Consider the following 20,394-nt stretch of genomic DNA (forward strand, 5'->3'; position numbering starts at 1 on the left):
GCCGAGCTCGAGACAACACCCTCGCTCAGCAGCAGCAGCAGCAGCAGCAGCAATGACTCTTATGTTAGAGAATCCCAGACGCACATGTATGTTAAACTTCTCTTGTTGATAAAGTTACCGTTTGATCACAAAGTTTGGTCTCGCTACAACTTTTAGCTTGCAGAAACAAAATAAACTGGTGCAATTCACACAAAAGCTGGTGGGTGTATGGAATGAACTGCCAGAGGAGGTATTTAAGAAGGAACTGCAGATGCTGGAAAATCGAAGGTGCTGGAGAAACTCAGCGGGTGCAGCAGCATCTATGGACCCATTTCCTTCGCTCCATAGATGCTGCTGCACCCGCTGAGTTTCTCCAGCACTTTTGTCTGCCAGAGGAGGTAGTTGAGGCATGGACTGTCCCAACTTTTAAGAAACAGTTAGACAGGTACGTGGATGGGACAGACTCAGAGGGTTATGGGCCAAACGCAGGCAGGTGGGACTAGTGTAGCTGGGACATGTTGGTCGGTGTGGGAAAGGTGGGCCGAAGGGCCTGTTTCCACGCTGTGAGACTCGATGATTAAAAAAAAGACCTTTATTTCTGAAAATCCTGTGGGTTAAAAAATAACATTGCTGTTGTGAGTCGGAAACCCTCTGGCCCCGAACTCCTGTTTCGCCTCCACTGTCAAGAAGGTTTTACTGACGTGATTTCCTAATAACACGAGGTTTCCGAGGAATGCAAGTGGCATGTTACAGCAGAACTGCCTGCTCTGAGAAACATTTCGCGGAGGCGATCAACTCAGTGAAACCACGACTGAAATAGCGCACACAGGTAAAGTGATAAAAACAGGCAGATAAATCAGTGGAAGCCAGTGAGTAAACAAGGGGTTACTTTGGAAACCGACCAGCAGGAAAAAAATTTGCCTTGCAAACAAAAAAACTAGGCACAAGCTTGCTGGTTTAGAGGGTCAAACACAAAATGCTGGGGTAACTCAGCGGGTCGGGCAGCATCTATGGAGAACATGGATAGGTGACATCTCGGGCTGCGACCCTTCTTCAGACCAGTAGCATCCTCTGGAAGGAATGGACAGGTGATGTTTCGGGTCGGGACTCTTGTTAGTTTAGAGGGCCAAACACAAGGTGCTGGAGTTTAATTCAAGGAGATAAGTGACATGGAAAGCCAGAGGGAGGGAGCCAGAGTGGAGAGATGGGTGTGGGGGAGAGGGGAGAGGGGAGGGAGAGAAGACAAGGGGTGGGGTAGTGAGAGAAATAGGTGCACAATGGCGGGTTTGCAGGTTAATTGGCTTCAGCAAACTTGTAAATTGTCCCAGGTGTGTGCGCAGCTAGCGTTAGTGTGCGGGGATCGCTGGGCCGAAGCAATAGTGGAAGAGTGTGTGGACTGCTGGTCAGCGCGGACTCAGTGGGCCGAAGGGCCTGTTTCCATGCTGTATCTCCAAACTAAAGGCGGTCACGGTGGCGCTGCGGTAGAGTTGCTGCCTTACGGCAAATCCGGGTTCGATCCCGACTACGGGCGCTGTCTGTACGGAGTTTGTACGTTCTCCCCGTGACCTGCGTGGGTTTTCTCCGAGATCTTCAGTTTGCTCCCACACTCCAAAGACGTGCAGGTATGTAGGTTAATTTGCTTGGCAAATGTAAAAATTGTCCGCAGTTTGTGTCGGGTAGTGTTCAACATAGGAACATAGAAAATAGGTGCAGGAGGAGGCCATTCGGCACTTCGAGCCAGCTGGTCGGCACAGACACGGTGGGCAGAAGGGCCTGTTTCCGAGCTGTATCTCGAAAACTAAAAAAAATAAACAAAAACTAAAAACTGAAACTAACTAAACTGAAATATCCCACGATATTTTACGACACAAAAAGCTGGAGTAACTTAGCGGGCCAGGCAGCATCTCTGGAGAGAAGGGATTGGGTGATGTTTCAGGATGTGACCCATCTTCAGCATGGAAAAATACTGCAGTGCCCCATGTATCATTAAAGAGTATTCTGGGTGCATCGTGTAACAAATCAAATACAACGTGTTGCTTCCCTCAGCTCAGTGATGACAGCTTCTGGATCATCGCCAACAACGTGACTGTGCTAAAAGCAGATGGCGGATAAAACACACACAAGCACGCCAGAGCAAGGGACTGCATTTAGCACTCAGGAGAACCTGGCAACATTATCTGCAGCAGTCACTGCAAAGGGCAAGTGCTACGGTTATTAATTCGACAGCCCACTCCAAGAAGCTCTTGACAGCGGTAATTTTAATGGCATTAACAGTCGGGGGACTGACGGAGAACAAACAGTGCGATGCTTGCCCTCTGGAAAAGCTCTGCTCAAGCGGATTTTCAAACAGCCTTAAGAGTCACGAGGTCATAGCGGGCTGCAGAAGGCGGCGCGGTGGCGCAGCGATAGAGTCGCTGCCTTACAGCGCCAGAGACCCAGGTTCGATCCCGACTTGGGGTGCTGGTCGGTACGGAGTTTGTACGTTCCCCCCCCCAAGGTTCCCCCCTCTTAATCTCCAAAGCCAGACCCGGTCCTGATGGTTGAAGTTGCCTTTCATAGAAATTAGGTGCAGGAGTAGGCCATTCGGCCCTTCGAGCCTGCACCGCCATTCAATATGATCATGGCTGATCATCCAACTCAGTATCCTGTACCTGCCTTCTCTCCATACCCCCTGATCCCCTTAGCCACAAGGGCCACATCTAACTCCCTCTTAAATATAGCCAATGAACTGGCCTCAACTACCCTCTGTGGCAGAGAGTTCCAGAGATTCACCACTCTCTGTGTGAAAAAAGTTCTTCTCATCTCGGTTTTCACCGCCTTCTGTTTGATAAGTTCATACGTGATAGAAGCAGAACTAGGTCATTCGGCCCATCAAGTTTGCTCCGCCATTCAATCATGGCGGATCTATCCTTCCCTCTCACCCCCACTCTCCTGCCTGCTCCCCACCCCCTGTGACACCCGTACTAATCAAGAATCTGTGTATCTCTGATGCAGATGAAGGTTAGCGTTTCCTCAACGTCATTTTCCCCCCCACGTGGCTTCATAATCTAAATTGATTTCTTGACCAGACATCTGGGATTAATGGATTACACAGAAATGCTCTTCACATATTACAGCAGGGAGGTTGTGGTTTAGGACAGAGGAGGATTTGTAGGTCAATGATTAGTTTTGGAGAAAACGAATGGGAGCGTGTAGGAAGGTGGTTTAACCCGAAGATAGACGCACAAAAAGCTGGAGTAACTCAGCGGGACAGGCAGCATCTCCGGAGAGAAGCAATGGGCGACGTTTCGGGTGGAGACCCTTCTTCAGACTTCAGTCTCCACACGAAATGTCACCCATTCCTTCTCTCCAGATATGCTTGCTGCCTGTCCCGCTGAGTTACTCCAGCATTTTGTGCCGATCTCCAATTAAAGATAGTTTGAGGGTCTCCAGTGAGGCAGTTGCTAGCTCAGGACAGCTCTCCAGTTGGTGATAGGGTGGTTTAGTTGCCTGGGAAGAAACTCAAGGGTCAAGAGTATTTTATTGTCATGTGTCCCAGACAGAACAATCAAATTCTCACTTGCAGCCGCACAATGTAAACAGTGTACCCTGTCAACAAGAGAATATCCCCTGAATCTGGAGATGTGCCTTTTCACACTTCTGTATCTCTTGCTTGATGGGAGAGGGGAGTGATCGGGGCAAGACTGGTCCTTGATTATTTTAGTGGCCTCTTTAAGTTCTTGCCCAGTGCAATGATCGAACACGTTTAGTTTAGAGACAGAACGCGCGGCGAGTCCACGCCGACCAGCGGCCCCCGCACACTAGCACTATCCTACACACACTGCGCTCGATATAAAATAGACAATAGGTGCAGGAGTAGGCCATTTGGCCCTTCGAGCCAGCAATGCCATTCAATGTGATCATGGCTGATCATCCCCAATCAGTACCCCGTACCTGCCTTCTCCCCATATCCCCTGACTCCGCTATCTTTAGGAGCCCTATCTAGCTCTCACTTGAAAGCATCCAAAGCGCCGACCTCCAAGGCAGAGAATTCCACAGACTCACAACTCTCTGTGAGAAAAAGTGTTTCCTCGTCTCCGTTCTAAATGGCTTACCCCTTTATTCTTAATTTACAATTTACAATCTGGCGCTGTGAGGCAGCAACTCTACCGCTGTGCCACCTCCCTAGATTCAGGGGATATTATACCGTTCACAGAGTACTATGTTCACCTACCCCCTTGTGCTGCTGCAACGGTAGAGTAAAGCCACTGTCCCACTTAGGAAACCTGGATGCGCTGGCTTCACTCTGCAACTCACAATATGAGTTGAACAACATCAGGGAAAGTGCTATCCAACCAGCGTTAGACCCCAAATTTGCTGGCCTCTGTAAACCTGGAACCTCCAAACCATATTTGGATGGGGATTTACCAAAACAAGTCAAAGAACTTGATGAAGAGGCGAAAACACTGGGGCTCATAAAAGCAGCACCGCTACGGGCCCCAGTGGGCCAACATAAACCGGAGCGAGCACAAAACCAGGAACACCCAACATCGGTCTTTTTAGGCCATGGCCCAGACCGACCGTCCTGGAAAATGCGCAAGCCTTTCAACGCAAACCCAACAACAGTCCCAGACAACAGCGCCTCAACGGAGGATGCCGAAGAAATAACACACCTACCACAGGTAACCATGGAGGTAGGTGGGTCTGGTTCCTTTAGAATTAAAGGGAGCATGAAAGTTGGTGGAGATATGATATTATTTGGATGCATGGACCAGGGTTATACCATAGAATTTATACAAAAACATAACCTCCAGTACAGCATGTACCGAACTGGATGTTCGTGCTCACACAGGCATAGGGAAATCTAAAGCACATGCTGAACTACAGTGGCTATATAAAAAAGGAGTAATTGAACAAACCCAACACGAATCCGGAGACTTTGCGCCCCACGCAAGGTTTCCGTGCGGTTCCCGGAGGTTTTTTGTCAGTCTCCCTACCTGCAACCTCCGGCAACCACCTGCAACCTCCGGGAACCACCTGCAACCTCCGGGAACCACCTGCAAACCACCTGCAACCTCCGGGAACCACCTGCAACCTCCGGGAACCACCTGCAACCTCCGGCAACCACCTGCAACCTCCGGGAAGCACCTGCAACCTCCGGCAACCACCTGCAACCTCCGGGAACCACCTGCAACCTCCGGGAAACCTGCAACCTCCGGCAACCACCTGGAACCTCCTGCAACCTCCTGCAACCTCCGGGAACCACCTGCAACCTCCGGGAACCGCACGGAAACCTTGGGTGGGGCGCAAAGTCTCCAGAGGTTTTTACGTTCAAGTTTCCTAAGTGGGACAGGGGCTTTACATTGCTCTGTCTGGGACATGTGACAATTGGGGTGCAGACGGCATCTCACCTGATCCATCCGGGGGCGACCGGACAAAGGTGGGCAACATTTTGACCGTTGCCGTGGGGTTGGTGTCCCTTGCGAGTCCCTTCTCCATCTCGGTCCTGAACCGGGTCATGACATCCCGCAGGGTGTCATCGCTGAGGCGCGCCGCGTACAGATACTTGTCGATCTGGTGGAAGCATCAACATGTTTTAGTCAACGTACCCGACAGCTCAGAATAACAGCTCAACCCGCAGTGTTGATCCCCCCTCGTAGGTCAGCCCTGGGAGCTGCATGAGGCCACTCGGCCCATCAAGTCTACTCCACCGTTCAATCATGGCTGGTCTAAGTTTAAAGAATAAGGGGCAAGCCACTTAGAACGGAGACGAGGAAACACTTTTTCCGCACAGAGAGCTGCGAGTCTGTGGAATTCTCTGCCTCAGAGGGCGGTGGAGGCCGGTCCTCTGGATGCTTTCAAGAAAGAGCTGGATAGGGCTCTTAAAGATAGCAGAGTCAGGGGATATGGGGAAAAGGCAGGAACAGGGTACTGATTGGGGATGATCAGCCATGATCACATTGAATGGCGGTGCTGGCTCGAAGGGCCGAATGGCCTACTCCTGCACCTATTGTCTATTTTCTATCTCTCCCTCCTAACCCCATTCTCCTGCCTTCTCCTCAAAACCCCTGACACCCATACCATTCAAGGATCTGTCTATCTCCGCCTTAAAAATATTCACTGACTTGGCCTCCAGAGTTTCTGTGGGGATGAATTCCACAGATTCACCACCCTCTGACTAAAGAAATTGCTCCTCATCTACTTGCTAAGGTACGTCTTTTATCCCGAGGCTGTGCTCTCTGGGGCATAGACTGTCCCACCAGTGGAAACATCCTCTTCCACATCCACTCTACGCAACCCTTTCATTATTTGGTAAGAAGTTTCAATGCGGTGTCCCACACACCCCCCCCCCCATCCTTCTAATCTCCAGTCCTGTAGGAAAAAGTAAAACAAAAATAAATAAATTTTAAAACAGTGGCGCAGCGGTCGAGTTGCTGCCTCGCAGCGCCAGAGACCCGGGTTCAATCCTGACGACGGGCGCTGCCTGTACGGAGTTTGCACGTTCTCCCCGTGACCGTGTGGGTTTTCACCAGGTGCTCCGGTTTCCTCCCTCACTCCAAAGACGTGCTGGTTTGTAGCTAAATTTGGCGTTGGTAAAAATTGTAAATTGTCCCCAGTGTGTAGGATAGTGCTGGTGTGGGGGGGAGGGGAGGGGGGATCGCTGGTCGGCACGGACTCGGTGGGCTGAAGGGCCTGTTTCCGCACTGTATCTCTAAACTAAACTAAACGAGGAATTTTAAACAGCACACTGCCACACGTAAATGTGTAGGAAAGAACTGCAGATGCTGGTTTTAAGTCGAAGGTGGACACAAAAAGCTGGAGTAACTCAGCGGGTGAGGCAGCAAGTTTTCATTCATTCATTCATGCATTCATTCATTCATTCATTCATTCATTCATTCATTCATTCATTCATCCATTCATTCATTCATTCAGTTTTCATTCATTCATTCATTCAGTTTTCATTCATTCATTCATTCATTCAGTTTTCATTCATTCATTCATTCATTCAGTTTTCATTCATTCGTTCATTCATTCATTCATCTCTGGAGAGAAGCTGAAACTTCACCCGTTCCTTCTCTCCAGTGATGCTGCCTCACCCGCTGAGTTACTCCAGCTTTTTTGAGTCTACCTACGGACTAGTCGACACAGAAAGAGCTATAACACGGCCTAGTCATCCTAGGCTTTGTGGCCCGCGCGCTCTCCTTTTGAACACCCTCAAATCAAAGGTGCGGTCACAGGAACTCACACAGATCCAACCCCTTCCTCCGTTACATCGACGACTGTGTTAGCGCTGCTTCCTGGTTTCATGGGCTCACAGGAGACCATCACACAAACCAACCTCCCTTCCATCGACTCCATCTACTCTTCACGCTGCCTCGGCAAGGCCAGCAGCATCATCAAGGACCAGCCTCACCCCCGGTCACTCCCTCTTCTCCCCTCTCCCCTCTGGCACGAGGTACAGAAGTGTGAAAACGCACACCTCCAGATTCAGGGACGGTTTCTTGCCAGCTGTTATCAGGCAACTGAACCGTCCTATCATCAACTAGAGAGCAGTCCTGAACTACTATCTACCTCACTGGAGACCCTTGGACTATTTTTGATCGGAATTAATCTTGCACTAAACGTTATTCCCTTATATCATGTTTCTGTACACTGTGGACGGCTCGATTGTAATCATGTATTGTCTTTCCGCTGACTGGTTAGCGCGCGACAAAAAGCTTTTCACTGTACCTCGGTACACGTGACAATAAACTAAACTCAAACGCAACTTATGTCAGATCGTGGCTGGCCCATTGTCCTATCTTGATCCCATTCCCCCGCCTCTCCCTTTGACACCCTTGCTAACGGTGGCGCAGCGGTAGAGTTTCTGCCTTACAGCGCCAGAGACCCGGGTTCGATCCTGACTACGGGTGCTGTCTGTACGATCTCCCTGTGACCTGCGTGGGGTTTTCTCCGAGATCGTCGGTTTCCTCCTACGCTCCAAAACTTGGCTTGGTATAAAATGTACATTGTCCCTAGTCTAGGGTGGTGTTAATGTGCGGAGATCGCTGGTCCGGTCGGACTCGGAGGGCCGAAGGGCCTGTTTCCGTGCTGTACTCTCAATGGCTTGACCTCCACCGCTGTTTGTGGCAATGAATTGCACCCATTTGTTTCATAAACACTCATTAACCTTGTTGCCAACTCCCAACCCCATTCCTGCATTAGCACAACCATATTTCCCTCTTCCCGTTCCTTTCTCAACTTCTCACCTCCTTCACTGGGCATTGCCATCCACTCCAGGCCCACAAACTACAGCAGGCCACCTTTACCAAGTGTCCTCCCCATACCACGACCCCTCAAGGAACCCTTCCATCGTCATGTCAATAGACAATAGATGCAGGAGTAAACATAGAAACATAGAAAATAGGTGCAGGAGTAGGCCATTCGGCCCTTCGTGTCTGCACCGCCATTCAATATGATCATGGCTGATCATCCAACTCAGTATCCCATACCTCCATGCCCCCTGATCCCTTTAGCCACAAGGGCCACATCTAACTCCCTCTTAAATATAGCCAATGAACTGGCCTCAACTACCTTCTGTGGCAGAGAATTCGACAGATTCACCACTCTCTGTGTAAAAAAATGATTTTCTCATCTCGGTCCTAAAATACTTCCCTCTTATCCTTAAACTGTGACCCCTTGTCCTGGACTTCCCCAACATCGGGAAAATCTTCCTGCATCTAGCCTGTCCAACCCCTTAAGAATTTTGTAAGTTTCTATAAGATCCCCCCTCAATCTTCTAAATTCTAGCGAGTACAAGCTGAGCCTATCCAGTCTTTCTTCATATGAAAGTCCTGACATCCCAGGAATCAGTCTGGTGAACCTTCTCTGTACTCCCTCTATGGCAAGAATGTCTTTCCTCAGAGTAGGCCATTCGACCCTTCGACCCAGCGTGATTATGGCTGATCATCCACCATCAGTACCCCGTTCCTTCCTTCTCCCCTTATCCCCTGACTCCGCTAACTTTCAGAGCCCTATTTAGCCCTCTCTCTTGAAAGCATCCAGAGAACCGGCCTCCACCGCCCTCTGAGGCAGAGAATTCCACAGACGCACAAGTCTCAACTCACAACAGTCTAAGAAGATAGCTGCAAATTCAAAGTTGTCTTTATATTGGAGTAACTCAGCAGGTCAGGCAGCATCTCTGGAGAACGTGGACAGGCGACGTTTCGGGTCGGGTCGGGACCCTACTTCAGCTGTTCCCCAGAGATGTTCGTTGACCCGTTGAGTTACTCCAGTGCCTTTGTGTCTCCTATTGTAAACCAACATCTGCAGCTCCTCACGTCCCTGTCATTTTTTATGTTGGCGAGGCAGTGGTCAGCGAGTTCCTTTTGAAACCTGTACTTTGTACAGTGTGGGGAGGAGTTTCACAACTTATGCAGGTGCACTGAAGATTTGGTTGATCTGCTGCAGTGAGATTGAGGTGCGCACTCGTGCAGAAACACAGACACACACACACACTTCAATCTCACGAGAGATGAACCTAATTACAGCAGCAACACAGAACAATTAAATGTTTGCAACTCTTTCATTCATTTGTCCTATGTCTGTCTATATCACTGTCTATATCTCTCATTTCCCTTTCCCCTGACTCTCAGTCTGAAGAGACTCTGCCACTGTAAAGAGCCTGTCCCACTTGCACGACCTCTGCCGAGTTTGCCCTTGACTCATACTCGTCACAAGGTCGTAGGTAGGTCGTAGGCAGGCCGTGATGCTAGTCGTAGGTACTCGTGGCATCAAGTAGGTCGGGGCGTTTTTTCCAGCCTGATGAAAAATGTCCACGAGTAAAAAAGGTTGTGAATTAGGTCGGGACAGGCCCTTGAGGCTGCAGCTCCACTGTGCTGCCCTTGATTGAAACTAAATGCTGGAGTAACTCAGCGGGTCAGGCAGCATCTCAGAAGAAAAAAAGGAATAGGTGATGTTTCAATGGGAAGGCTCCGTCCCAAAACGCCACCTTTTCTCAGCAGACACTGCCTGACACGCTGAGTCACTCCAGCTTTTTGTGTCTATCTACAATTAAATTCCGATCGACTTCAATAGACAATAGACAATAGGTGCAGGAGTAGGCCATTCGGCCCTTCGAGCCATCACCGCCATTCAATGTGATCATGGCTGATCATCCACAATCAGTACCCCGTTCCTGCCTTCTCCCCATAATCCCCTGACTCCGCTATTTTTAAGAGCCCTACCTAGCTCTCTCTTGAAAGCATCCAGAGAACCCACCTCCACCGCCCTCTGAGGCAGAGAATTCCACAGACTCACCACTCTCTGTGAGAAAAAGTGTTTCCTCGTCTCCGTGCTAAATGGCCTTCTCCTTATTCTTAAACTGTGGCCCCTGGTTCTGGACTCCCCCAACATCGGGAACATGTTTCCTGCCTCGAGTGTGTCCAAGCCCTTAACAATCTATGGAATTTATCTTCATCTGATAACAGAGTTTTGACTAATGACAGAAAGTGGATGTAATTGTGGGAGGCAGAGGGCCACCGCACATTTAGAATGCGACGGCCAGCCTTTTGTCAGCTCCCTTCCTTAATGTCCTAGTTTATGTCCAGTGGATCCAACAGCGATTCTGGTCCACGATTCTCACCACCTCCCAGTGTCTGCGTTCGGAGGCGTACACACAGAGAATGTAATGGGAGTTAATTTCGCTGCTTTAAATGCGGACAATACTCTGCTGCAGCGGGCGGTGCTGCTGTCTCACCGCGCCAGTGACCCGGGCTCGGGTCCTGAACCTCGGGTGCTGTCTGTGTGGAGTTTGCACGTTCCCCCTGCGACCACGTGGGATTCTAGTGGGCGGCCCGGCTTCTTCCCACGTCCCAAAGGCAGGCGGGTTTGCAGGTTAATTAGCTTCTGTTTGTACCGTCTGGATCCAGCCCAAATCAGAGGGTGTTGGCTATAAGGCAAGGTTAGAAACACTTCCCTTGTTTTCTCTGGAGCCTCGGAGGTTGAGGAGAGACCCGATAGAGGTGTATAAAATTATCAATCACCAGAGGCGATAAATTATGAGAGGGGATTATGAGATTATTATGAAAATTATGAGAATGAGAGGTGGCGATAGGGTAAACAGTCAGAGCCTTTCTCTCAGGGTGGAAATGTCAGAAACTAGAGGGCGTAGGTTTAAGGTGAAAGAGGCAAAGTTTAAAGGAGATGTACAAGGAAAGATTTTTCTTCAAGACGGGGGTTGCGGGCGTCTGGAATGCACTGCCTTGACTTTAGACTCGAGAGATACAGCGTGGAAACAGGCCCTTTGGCCCATCCAGTCCACGCCGACCAGCGATCACCCCACACACACTTGCACTATCCGACAACTTGGGACATTTTGCAATTTTACCGAAACCAATTAACGTCCCCATATTTGAGGAAGGACACTCTTGCTATTGAGCGAGTGCAGCGTAGGTTCACATGGTTAATTCCCGGGATGGCGGGACTGTCATATGCTGAGAGAATGGAGCAGCTGTGCTTGTACACTCTGGAGTTTAGAAGGATGAGAGGTGATCTTATTGAAACAAATAAGATTGTTAAGGGCTTGGACACGCTAGAGGCAGGAAACAGGTTCCCGATGTTGGGGGAGTCCAGAACCAGGGGCCACAGTTTAAGAATAAGGAGTAAACCATTTAGAACAGAGATGAGGAAACATTTTTTCACAGGAAAGAGTTGTGAGTGTGGAATTCTCTGCCTCAGAGGACGGTGGAGGCAGGTTCTCTGGATAATTTCAAGAGAGAGCTAGATAGGGTTCTTAAAGATAGCGGAGTCAGGGGATATGGGGAGAAGGCAGGAACGGGGCACCGATGGTGGATGAACAGCCATGGTGGCAGTGCTGGCTCGAAGGGCCGAATGGCCTACTCCTGCACCTATTGTCCATTGTTTAACGCACGAACCTGCACGTCTTTGGTGTGTGGGAGGAAAACGGAGCACCTGGAGAAAACCCACGTGGTCACGGAGAGAACGTGCAAACTCCGTACGGACAGCACCCGTGGTCGGGGTCGAGCCCGGGTCTCTGGCGCGGAGAGGCAGCGACTCCACCCCCGTGCCACCTGTGTGTAGATTCCAAGAGCAGGGACAACGAACAAGAACTGTGTGTAATGTTAGCAATGCAAATAGTTCTAGTGTAGAACAATGCAACAGGATGCAAAGCAGATTGACAAGGAAGATAGCAGGACTGATGGCGGAGAAGGCAGTGAAGCACAGACAGAGCAAATCGAAGACTTTAGGTCAGAAGCCGGTGAGCTTCAACTTAATGTCACCGCTAGGAAGGTTCAAGAGGAGCCGAGGGAAGAATGGTTTCATAAATTCATTAGTGATAGGAGCACAATTAGGCCATTCAGCCCATCAAGTCCACCCTGCCATTTAATCGTGGCTGATCTATCTCTTCCTCCTAGCCCCATTCTCCTGCCTTCTCCCCCTAAATCCCCGACACCCACACTAATCAAGAATCTATCCATCGCTGCCTTAAAAATATCCATTGACTTGTGGCCTCCACAGCCTTCTGTGGCAAAGATTTCCACGGAGTCACTGAAGAGATTTCTCCTCATCTCCTTCCTAAAGGAACGTCCTTTAATTCTGAGCCCATGACCTCTGGTCCTAGACTCCCCCATGAATTGAAACATCCTCTCCACATCCACTCTGTCCAGGCCTTTCACTGTTCAGTATCGAAGGGCCGAATGGCCTACTCCTGCACCTAATTTCTACGTTTCTATGTATCAATGAGGTTCCCCCTCATCCTTCTAAACTCCAGCGAGTCGAAGCCCAGTGCCTTCAAATGCTCGTCATAGGTTAACCCACTCATTCCTGGCTCTCTATGTAAAAGAAAAACATGTCATGTGCATCCCCTTTAAACTTCCCCTCTCTGACCTTAACGTTGTGCCCTCTAGTCTCTGACATTTCCACCTTGGGCAAGAATGCTTTGACTGTCGACCACGTGAGCGCAGTAAATGGCTCACAAGCAGTTGTTCCAACGGAGATCTCCTCCGGGAAGCTGCAGTGATCCACCGGGAACCCTCTCCCTGCTCTTGGAGGCTAAAGGAAGGAGAGATAAAGCCCTCTCGCCTTGAGTGCACAACTTGCCGGCCCACCTAATGCTGCGGGGAGCAGGGGCTGGAGTCAACAACGTGCATGTGCATGCATGCGGTTAACAGGAAAGAGAGTGTTGGAGAGGTCACATTTAAACTAACAGAGCAGGGGGATGGGAACCAGTGCAAGGAGACAGAGGGCCATAAAAGATGGACAGGAAGCAAAAGGTAGAAGGGAGATAAGAAAAACCAACCTGAAAGCTTTGTGCCTCAATGCCAGGAGCATTCGTAATGAGGTGGATGAATTGAATGCGCAGTTAGCAGTTAAGGGATATGATAGTGGGAATTACGGAGACATGGCTCCAGGGTGACCAAGGCTGAGGGAATATTCGATATTCAGGAAGGATAGATAGAAAGGAAGAGGAGGTGGGGTGACCATTGCTGGTTGAAGAGGAGATGAAACATGCAGGGAGACATTAGCCTGGATGCGTATAATCAGCAGGGATAGAACAGTGAAGCCAAGGGAGGAGGTGGGGTTGTATACAGCCACCAAAAGAGGAGAGGGAATGCAATAGCACGGATCGAGGTTACACAAAAATGCTGGAGAATCAGCGGGGCATGGGCAGAACTGAGCGAAAATAGCCAAGCGGCTAGGAAACGGCTCCATGGAGCTGCTGCCCCGCTGACCAGCTTTTTTGTGTAACCAAACAGCAGGTTGGGGATAGTATCAAGCAGGAAATTAGGGATGTGTGTAGCAAAGGTACAGCGGTTATCATGGGTGACTTTAATCGACATATAGATTGGGCCAACCAAATTAGGAGGAGGAGTATTTCATGGAATGTATACGGGATAGGTTTTTTTAAACCGATATGTAGAAGAACCGACTAGAGGGCAGGCCATCCTTGACTGGCTATTGTGTAATGAGGAAGGATTATTTAGCAATCTAGTTGTACAAAGCCCCGTTGGGCAACAGTGACCATAATATGGTGGAATCCTGCATTAGGATGGAGAGTGACACAGTTAATTCAGAGACTAGGGTCCTGAACTTGAATATAGGAGACTTTGAAGGTATGAGACGGGAATTGGCCAGGATAGACGGGCAAATTATACTTAAAGGGTCGACGGTGGAGATTTAAAGACCGCATGGATGTGTCTGGTGAAAAAATAAAACGGGGAAGGCGGCTCAGCCGTGGCTAACGAGGGAAATCAAGGATGCATATACACTGGCCAGAGGAAGCAGCAAACCGGAGAACTGGGAAAAGTTTGGCACTCAACAGAGGAGGACAACGGGGTTAATTGAGAGGCTGAAAAAAGAGCATGAAAGAAAGCTTGTGGGGAAATATAAAAACTGACTGTAAAAGCTTCTTTAGATATGTAAAAAGGAAAAGATTAGTGAAAAATGTAGGTCCCTTACAATCAGAGACAGTTGGATTTATAATGGGGAACAAGGAAATGGCAGAACAGCTAAATGAGTACTTTGGTTGCAGAAACGTTATTTCGTTTGGACCTCAAGGGGTCCAAATGACAAATAAATTGAATCTTGAATCTTGGTTCTGTCTTCATTAAGGAAGACACAAACAATCTCCCAGAAATACCAGGGGACCGAGGATTTAGTGGGAGGAACTGGAATCCACATTAGTCAGGAAATGGTGTTCATTAAATTGTTGGAACTGAAGGTAGATAAATCCCCAGGGCCTGATTGTCTGCATCCCAGAGTACTCAAGGAGGTGGCACTAGAAATCGTGGATGCATTGGCGATCATTTTCCAATGTTCTCTCCACTCTGGGTCAGAGCCTGTGGACTGGAGGGTAGCCAATGTAACCCCACTTTTTAAGAAAGGAGGGAGAGAGAAAAGGGGGAATTATAGACCAGTTAGCCTTACATCGGTTGTGGGGAAGATGCTGGAGTCGATTATTAAAGATGTTATAAGCAGCACATTTGGGAAGCAGTGACGGGATCGGTCAAAGTCAGCATGGATTTATGATGGGGAAATCGTGCTTGACTAATGTTCTGGAATTTTTTGAGGATGTAACAAGTAGAATGGATAAGGGAGAGCCAGTGGATGTGGTGTATCGGGACTTTCAAAAAGCCTTTGACAAGGTTCCACACTAGAAATTTGTGTGCAAAATTAGAGCACATGGTATTGGGGGTAGGGTATTGACATGGATAGAGAACTGGTTGGCAGACAGGAAGCAAAGAGCAGGAATTAATGGGTCCTTTTCAGAGTGGCAGGCAGTGACTAGTGGGATGCCGCAAGGATCGGTGCTGGGAACTCAGTTATTTACAATATCATTAACGATTTAGATGAGGGAATTAAATGTGACATCTCCAAGTTTGCGGATGACACAAAGCTGGGTGGTAGTGTTAGCTGTGATGAGGATGCTATGAGGCTGCAAGGTGACTTGGATAGGTTGGGTGAGTGGGCGGAAGCATGGCAGATACAGTATAATGTAGATAAATGTGAGGTTATCCACTTTGGTGGCAAGAACGGGAAGGCAGATTATTATCTGAATATGTGTCTGATTAGGAAAAGGGGAGGTGCAACAAGACCTGGTGTGCTTGTATATCAGTCACTGAAAGTAAGCTTGCAGGTAGAGCAGGCAGTGAAGAAAGCTAATGGCATGTTGGCCTTCATTGCGAGAGGATTTGAGTTTAGGTGCAATGAGGTCGTACTGCAGTTGTACAGGGCCCTGGTGAGACCACGCCTGGAGTATTGTGTGCAGTTTTGGTCTCCTAATTTGAGGAAGGGCATTCTTGTCATCGAGGAAGTGCAGCATAGGTTCACCAGGTTAATTCCCGGGATGGCGGGACTGTCATATGAGGAAAGAATGGGTCGACTAGGCTTGTATTCACTGGAATTTCGAAGAATGAGAGGGGATCTTATAGAAACATATAAAATTCTGACTGGACAGGCTAGATGCAGGAAAGATGTTCCCGGCATCTGGATGTTGGGGGCATCCAGAACCAAGGGACACAGTTTAAGAATAAGGGGTAGGCCATTTAGGACTGAGATGAGGAAAAAATTGTGAATCTGTGGAATTATCTGCCACAGAAGGCAGTGGAGGCCAATTCACTGGATGGTTTCAAGAGAGAGTTCGATTTAGCTTTTAGGGCTAAAGGAATCAAGGGATATGGGGGAAAAAGCAGGAGGGGGTACTGATTTTAGATGATCAGCCATGATCATATTGAATGGTGGTGCTGGCTCAAAGGGCCGAATGGCCTACACCTGTACCTATGTTTCTATGATCCGAAACGTCACCTCTCCATGTTCTCCACAGATGCTGCCTGACCCGCTGAGTTACTCCAGCACTGGGGTGGGAGATTGCAACCTTCACGTGGTCCGCCCTGTTCCAACGAATGCAATCAACCTGGCGCGTACAATCAAATAGAACAAGTTGTCCTACAACTTTAGGCTGTACACGCCATACACAAGGAGACGACTCCAGCACTATTTTTGTAAACCTGAACCTGGAGTTTCTTGCCTCTCCTTAGCTTGGGAGTTGTGCAAAGACTTGGTACAAACACTAATCGAAACTATCACCTTCTAATTTAGATTTTAAGCCAATTCTTCATGGATTACCCATCAGGCTATTAAACGCAGCAATCTCCAGAAAAACTCCAAACTACTTAGCCTTGGTCTAGTCTTTGCACAATTATTCTCTGTTTTTACTAATTATAAATACTGCTTTGTTTTTGCTGTTTATTATTGGTTTTACAGAGTAATACGTTTTACATACAGTGCTGCAGCAAGTAAGGATTTAATTGTTCTGTTTCCGGGCAAGCGACATTAAAACACTCTTGAATTTTAGTTTAGTTTAGAGATACAGGGCGCAAACAGGCCCTTCGGCCCACCGAGTCCGCGCCGACCAGCGATCCCCACACACTAGCACTACCAGACACACATACACACACTCTCTCGGGACAATTTACACTTATACCAAGCCAGTTAGCCTACAAACTGGGGTGGGAGATTGCAACCTTCACTTGGTCCGCCCTGTTTCAACGAACGCAATCAACCCAGCGTGCACAATCAAATAAGATCAAATAGAACAAGTTGTCCTACAACTTTAGGCTGTGCACGCCGTACGCAAGAAGAAGAAGCCTACAAAACCAGTACGTCTTTGGAGTGTGGGACGAAACCGGAGCACCCGGAGAAAACCCACGGGGTCACGGCAAGAACGTACAAACTCCGCACAGACAGCACCGATCGTCAGGATCAAACCGGGGTCCCTGCCCCTGTAAAGCAGCAGCTCTACCGCTGCGCCACCGTGCTGCTCTTATTGATTAGAAAAAGCGAGAAAGAAGCTTCGCGGATGCAGCTGCCATTTTGTTCACAGGTCATTAACTCCTTGCATTCACAACGCCACACACGTTAGGCACACTGGGCCACAAGGAGGTGAAAGTTCAGCTGGATGAATGGGGTCTTGACAGGAACAATATATCATGGAAGAGTCTCAAAGAACTGTGCCAGATTGCCATCATTCCTTGGAGGTGCTACTGCTGTGACCAGTGTGAGATTAACTGTAAACAAGGAACTGCAGATGCTGGTTCATGCACAAAAGGACAGAGAGTGCTGGAGTGACTCAGCGGGACAGGCAGCATCTCTGAAGAACGTGAGGAGGTGAAGATAGACACAAAAAGCTGGAGTAGCTCAGCGAGACAGGCGGCATCTCCGGAGAGAAGGAATGGGTGACGTTTCGGGTCGAGACCCTTCTTAGGTGATGTGTAGGAAGGAACTGCAGAAGCTGGTTTAGGCTGAAGGCAGACACAAAGTGATGGAGTAACCAAACAGGTCAGAGAGCACCTCTGAAGAACATGGATAGGTGATTTGTAGAAAGGTTTATACCAAAGATAGACACAATGTGGCCCTTGTGGCTAAAGGGATCAGGGGGTATGGAGAGAAGGCAGGGATGGGATACTGAGTTGGATAATCAGCCATGATCATATTGAATGGCGGTGCAGGCTCGAAGGGCCGAATGGCCTACTCCTGCACCTATTTTCTATGTTTCTACGTTTCTAAAGTGCTGGAGTACCTCAGCATCCCAGGAAAAAGAGGATGGATGACCTTTTGGGTCGGGACCCTTCTTCAAACTTTAAGGTTCAGTTCGGGATACCCCTCAGTGTGAAGAAGGGTCCCGACTTGAAACATCACCCACCCTTTTCTCTCCAGAGATGCTGCCTGACCCACCGAGTTACTCCAGCACTTTGTGCCCATCTAGACAGGTGATGTTTCGATTCTTGAGACTGAACGTCACCTATCCACGTTCACCTGAGATGCTGCCTGACCTGCTGAGTTACTCCAGCTCTTTGTGTCAGATTAACTGTTTATAGACTCCGAGGGCTGATTGAAAATACGACTCTTTTTTTAAAAATAAAAAATGATCAGGTTTTCTGGGGAATCCCCCTTCAATCTAGTTTGTGCCATGATTCATCCAAGGAAGTTTTGCATTTGATGTTTTATAAAAACAGCCTTATTTGGTGAGATGTTCTACTGGAAGGCAGTGAAAGTGTTTGTTGAAGCCAGACTGTGAGACTGCACGATTGCTTTGTTTAAAAGGAAATGCGTGGTCTGACGAAAAGGGAGTGGTTACGTGACCTAGTGGACAGATGAAGGCCTTAAGATGGTGCTTAGAGGTCACCGGTTGTCATGAGGGACTGAGGCAAAATCGAGGCGGAATAGTTCAGTAACTAAAATTCTTCCCTGAGTTCAGCTTGTTCACAACAGACCCTGGGCGGTTTTGGTGGGCTGGGGATCTGCATTACTTTAGCCACAGGCACTTGGATCAGCTCACTCTCAATTTCCCTAAATTAAACCCGATTGTTTGCATTAGTGTGACCTCTGCAGATATCATTCGTGAGGGAACAAGAAACAATATTTACATTGATGTTTGAGCGACAGAATTCACATCAGTTAACAGGCGATTAAAAAAGGGTTTGGCGCAGCCCAGCCTGGCAGAGTCTTTCCTGTTTGCATTGTAGGTTTGGTTGGGTGTTGAATTACAATGTGCAGGAAGGAACTGCAGATGCAGGTTTAAACACAACGAGATATATACATTGCCACGACCAAAGCCAAAAGAGAAACATGATATTTCTGGTGGGTTGGAGTTGGGGAAGAATTCTTAACAAGGCCCATCAATGGGGAGGGATTTGAGAAGAGGGGAACTTGACAGAAAACAATTCTGAATTGCACCAAAATAAAAATAATCCAGGCACACACACACACACACACGATCTACGGCTACCAGCCGGCCTCTAGATTACATGGAGCAAAGACTGGGCCGGTATAAAACAGCACCGCTCCACTGTGGAGCAATGAATGACACCGCCACACTGGCTTCAAGGGCACTGCAGTGGGATTAAGGAAGCCATTATACAAGTCCTTCCACAAATGCACCCACACGTTTACTACAAGAGGCAATGTAAAGGCAACAGTTTTAGGGTAGGGGGGGAAGGGTGAAGGGGGCATGAAGGGGGGGGGTATAGAGGGGGTCAGTGTAGAGGGGCATGAAGGGGGATATAGAGGGGGCAAGCAAGTTAGGGGGGTAGGGTAGAGGGTGTAGGATCGAGGGGGGCAGGGTGGAGGGGCATGAAGGGGGGTATAGAGGGGGGTAGGGTAGAGGGTGTACGATCGAGGGGGCAGGGTAGAGATATAGAGGGGGTAGGGTAGAGGGGCAGGGTAGGGTAGAGGGGGGGGGAGGGTAGAGGTGACAGGGGGTGGACGGGGCATGAAGGGGGTATAGAGGGGCAGGGTAGAGGGGGCAGGGTGAAGGGGGTATAGAGGGGGGGCAGGGTAGAGGGGGCAGGGTGAAGGGGGTATAGAGGGGGTGGGTGGAAGGGGCATGAAGGGGGGGGTATAGAGGGGGCATGAAGGGGGGGCAGGGTGAAGGGGGTATGAGAGGGGGGTGGGTGGAGGGGGCATGAAGGGGGGGCAGGGTAGAGGGTGGAGGGGGGTATAGAGGGGGGTAGGGTAGAGGGTGTAGGATCGAGGGGGCAGGGTGGAGAGATATAGAGGGGGTATAGAGGGTGGAGGAGATATAGAGGGGGTATAGAGGGGGCATGCAGGGGGGTATAGAGGGGGCAGGGTGAAGGGGGTATAGAGGAGGTGGGTGGAGAGACGGTGAAGTGTGAAACTCACCTTTTTCACTTGATCCTGCTTCAGTTCCGTGAAGAAATAGGCCAGGACCTGAGCGGCTATCATCTTGCCTGGTGGTTTGGTGGAGGAGACAGAGAGAGGGAGGGAGAGGCTTCACGGTAGAGGACGTGCCGGTGAGAGTGTGCGAGGAGAGAGAGAGAGAGGGAGGAGAGGAGGAGCGAGCAGGTCGGCGCAAGTGCGGAAGATTTCTCGGAGGCGACTCCTGGCTCCTGCACCGTGTGTCTCTCACTCTCTGTG

The 20,394-nt window shown here is 49.2% G+C and overlaps 1 protein-coding gene across 1 annotated transcript in view; it reads right to left on the reverse strand.

Annotated features, from left to right (window-relative positions):
- hk1 (hexokinase 1) overlaps positions 1-20,394 on the reverse strand; it is a 62,736-nt gene extending 42,342 nt beyond the window's left edge. Inside the window, exons 1-2 of the mRNA XM_055647305.1 lie at positions 20,140-20,394; positions 5,370-5,532 (exon numbers count right to left, since the gene is read on the reverse strand). Of these exons, the coding sequence (XP_055503280.1) occupies positions 5,370-5,532; positions 20,140-20,202 (226 nt within the window). The 5' untranslated portion in view covers positions 20,203-20,394. The remainder of the gene's footprint in view (positions 1-5,369; positions 5,533-20,139) is intronic.

The sequence above is a fragment of the Leucoraja erinacea genome, chromosome 15 (genome assembly GCF_028641065.1).
Source record: "Leucoraja erinacea ecotype New England chromosome 15, Leri_hhj_1, whole genome shotgun sequence".
Classification (NCBI taxonomy): domain Eukaryota; kingdom Metazoa; phylum Chordata; class Chondrichthyes; order Rajiformes; family Rajidae; genus Leucoraja; species Leucoraja erinaceus.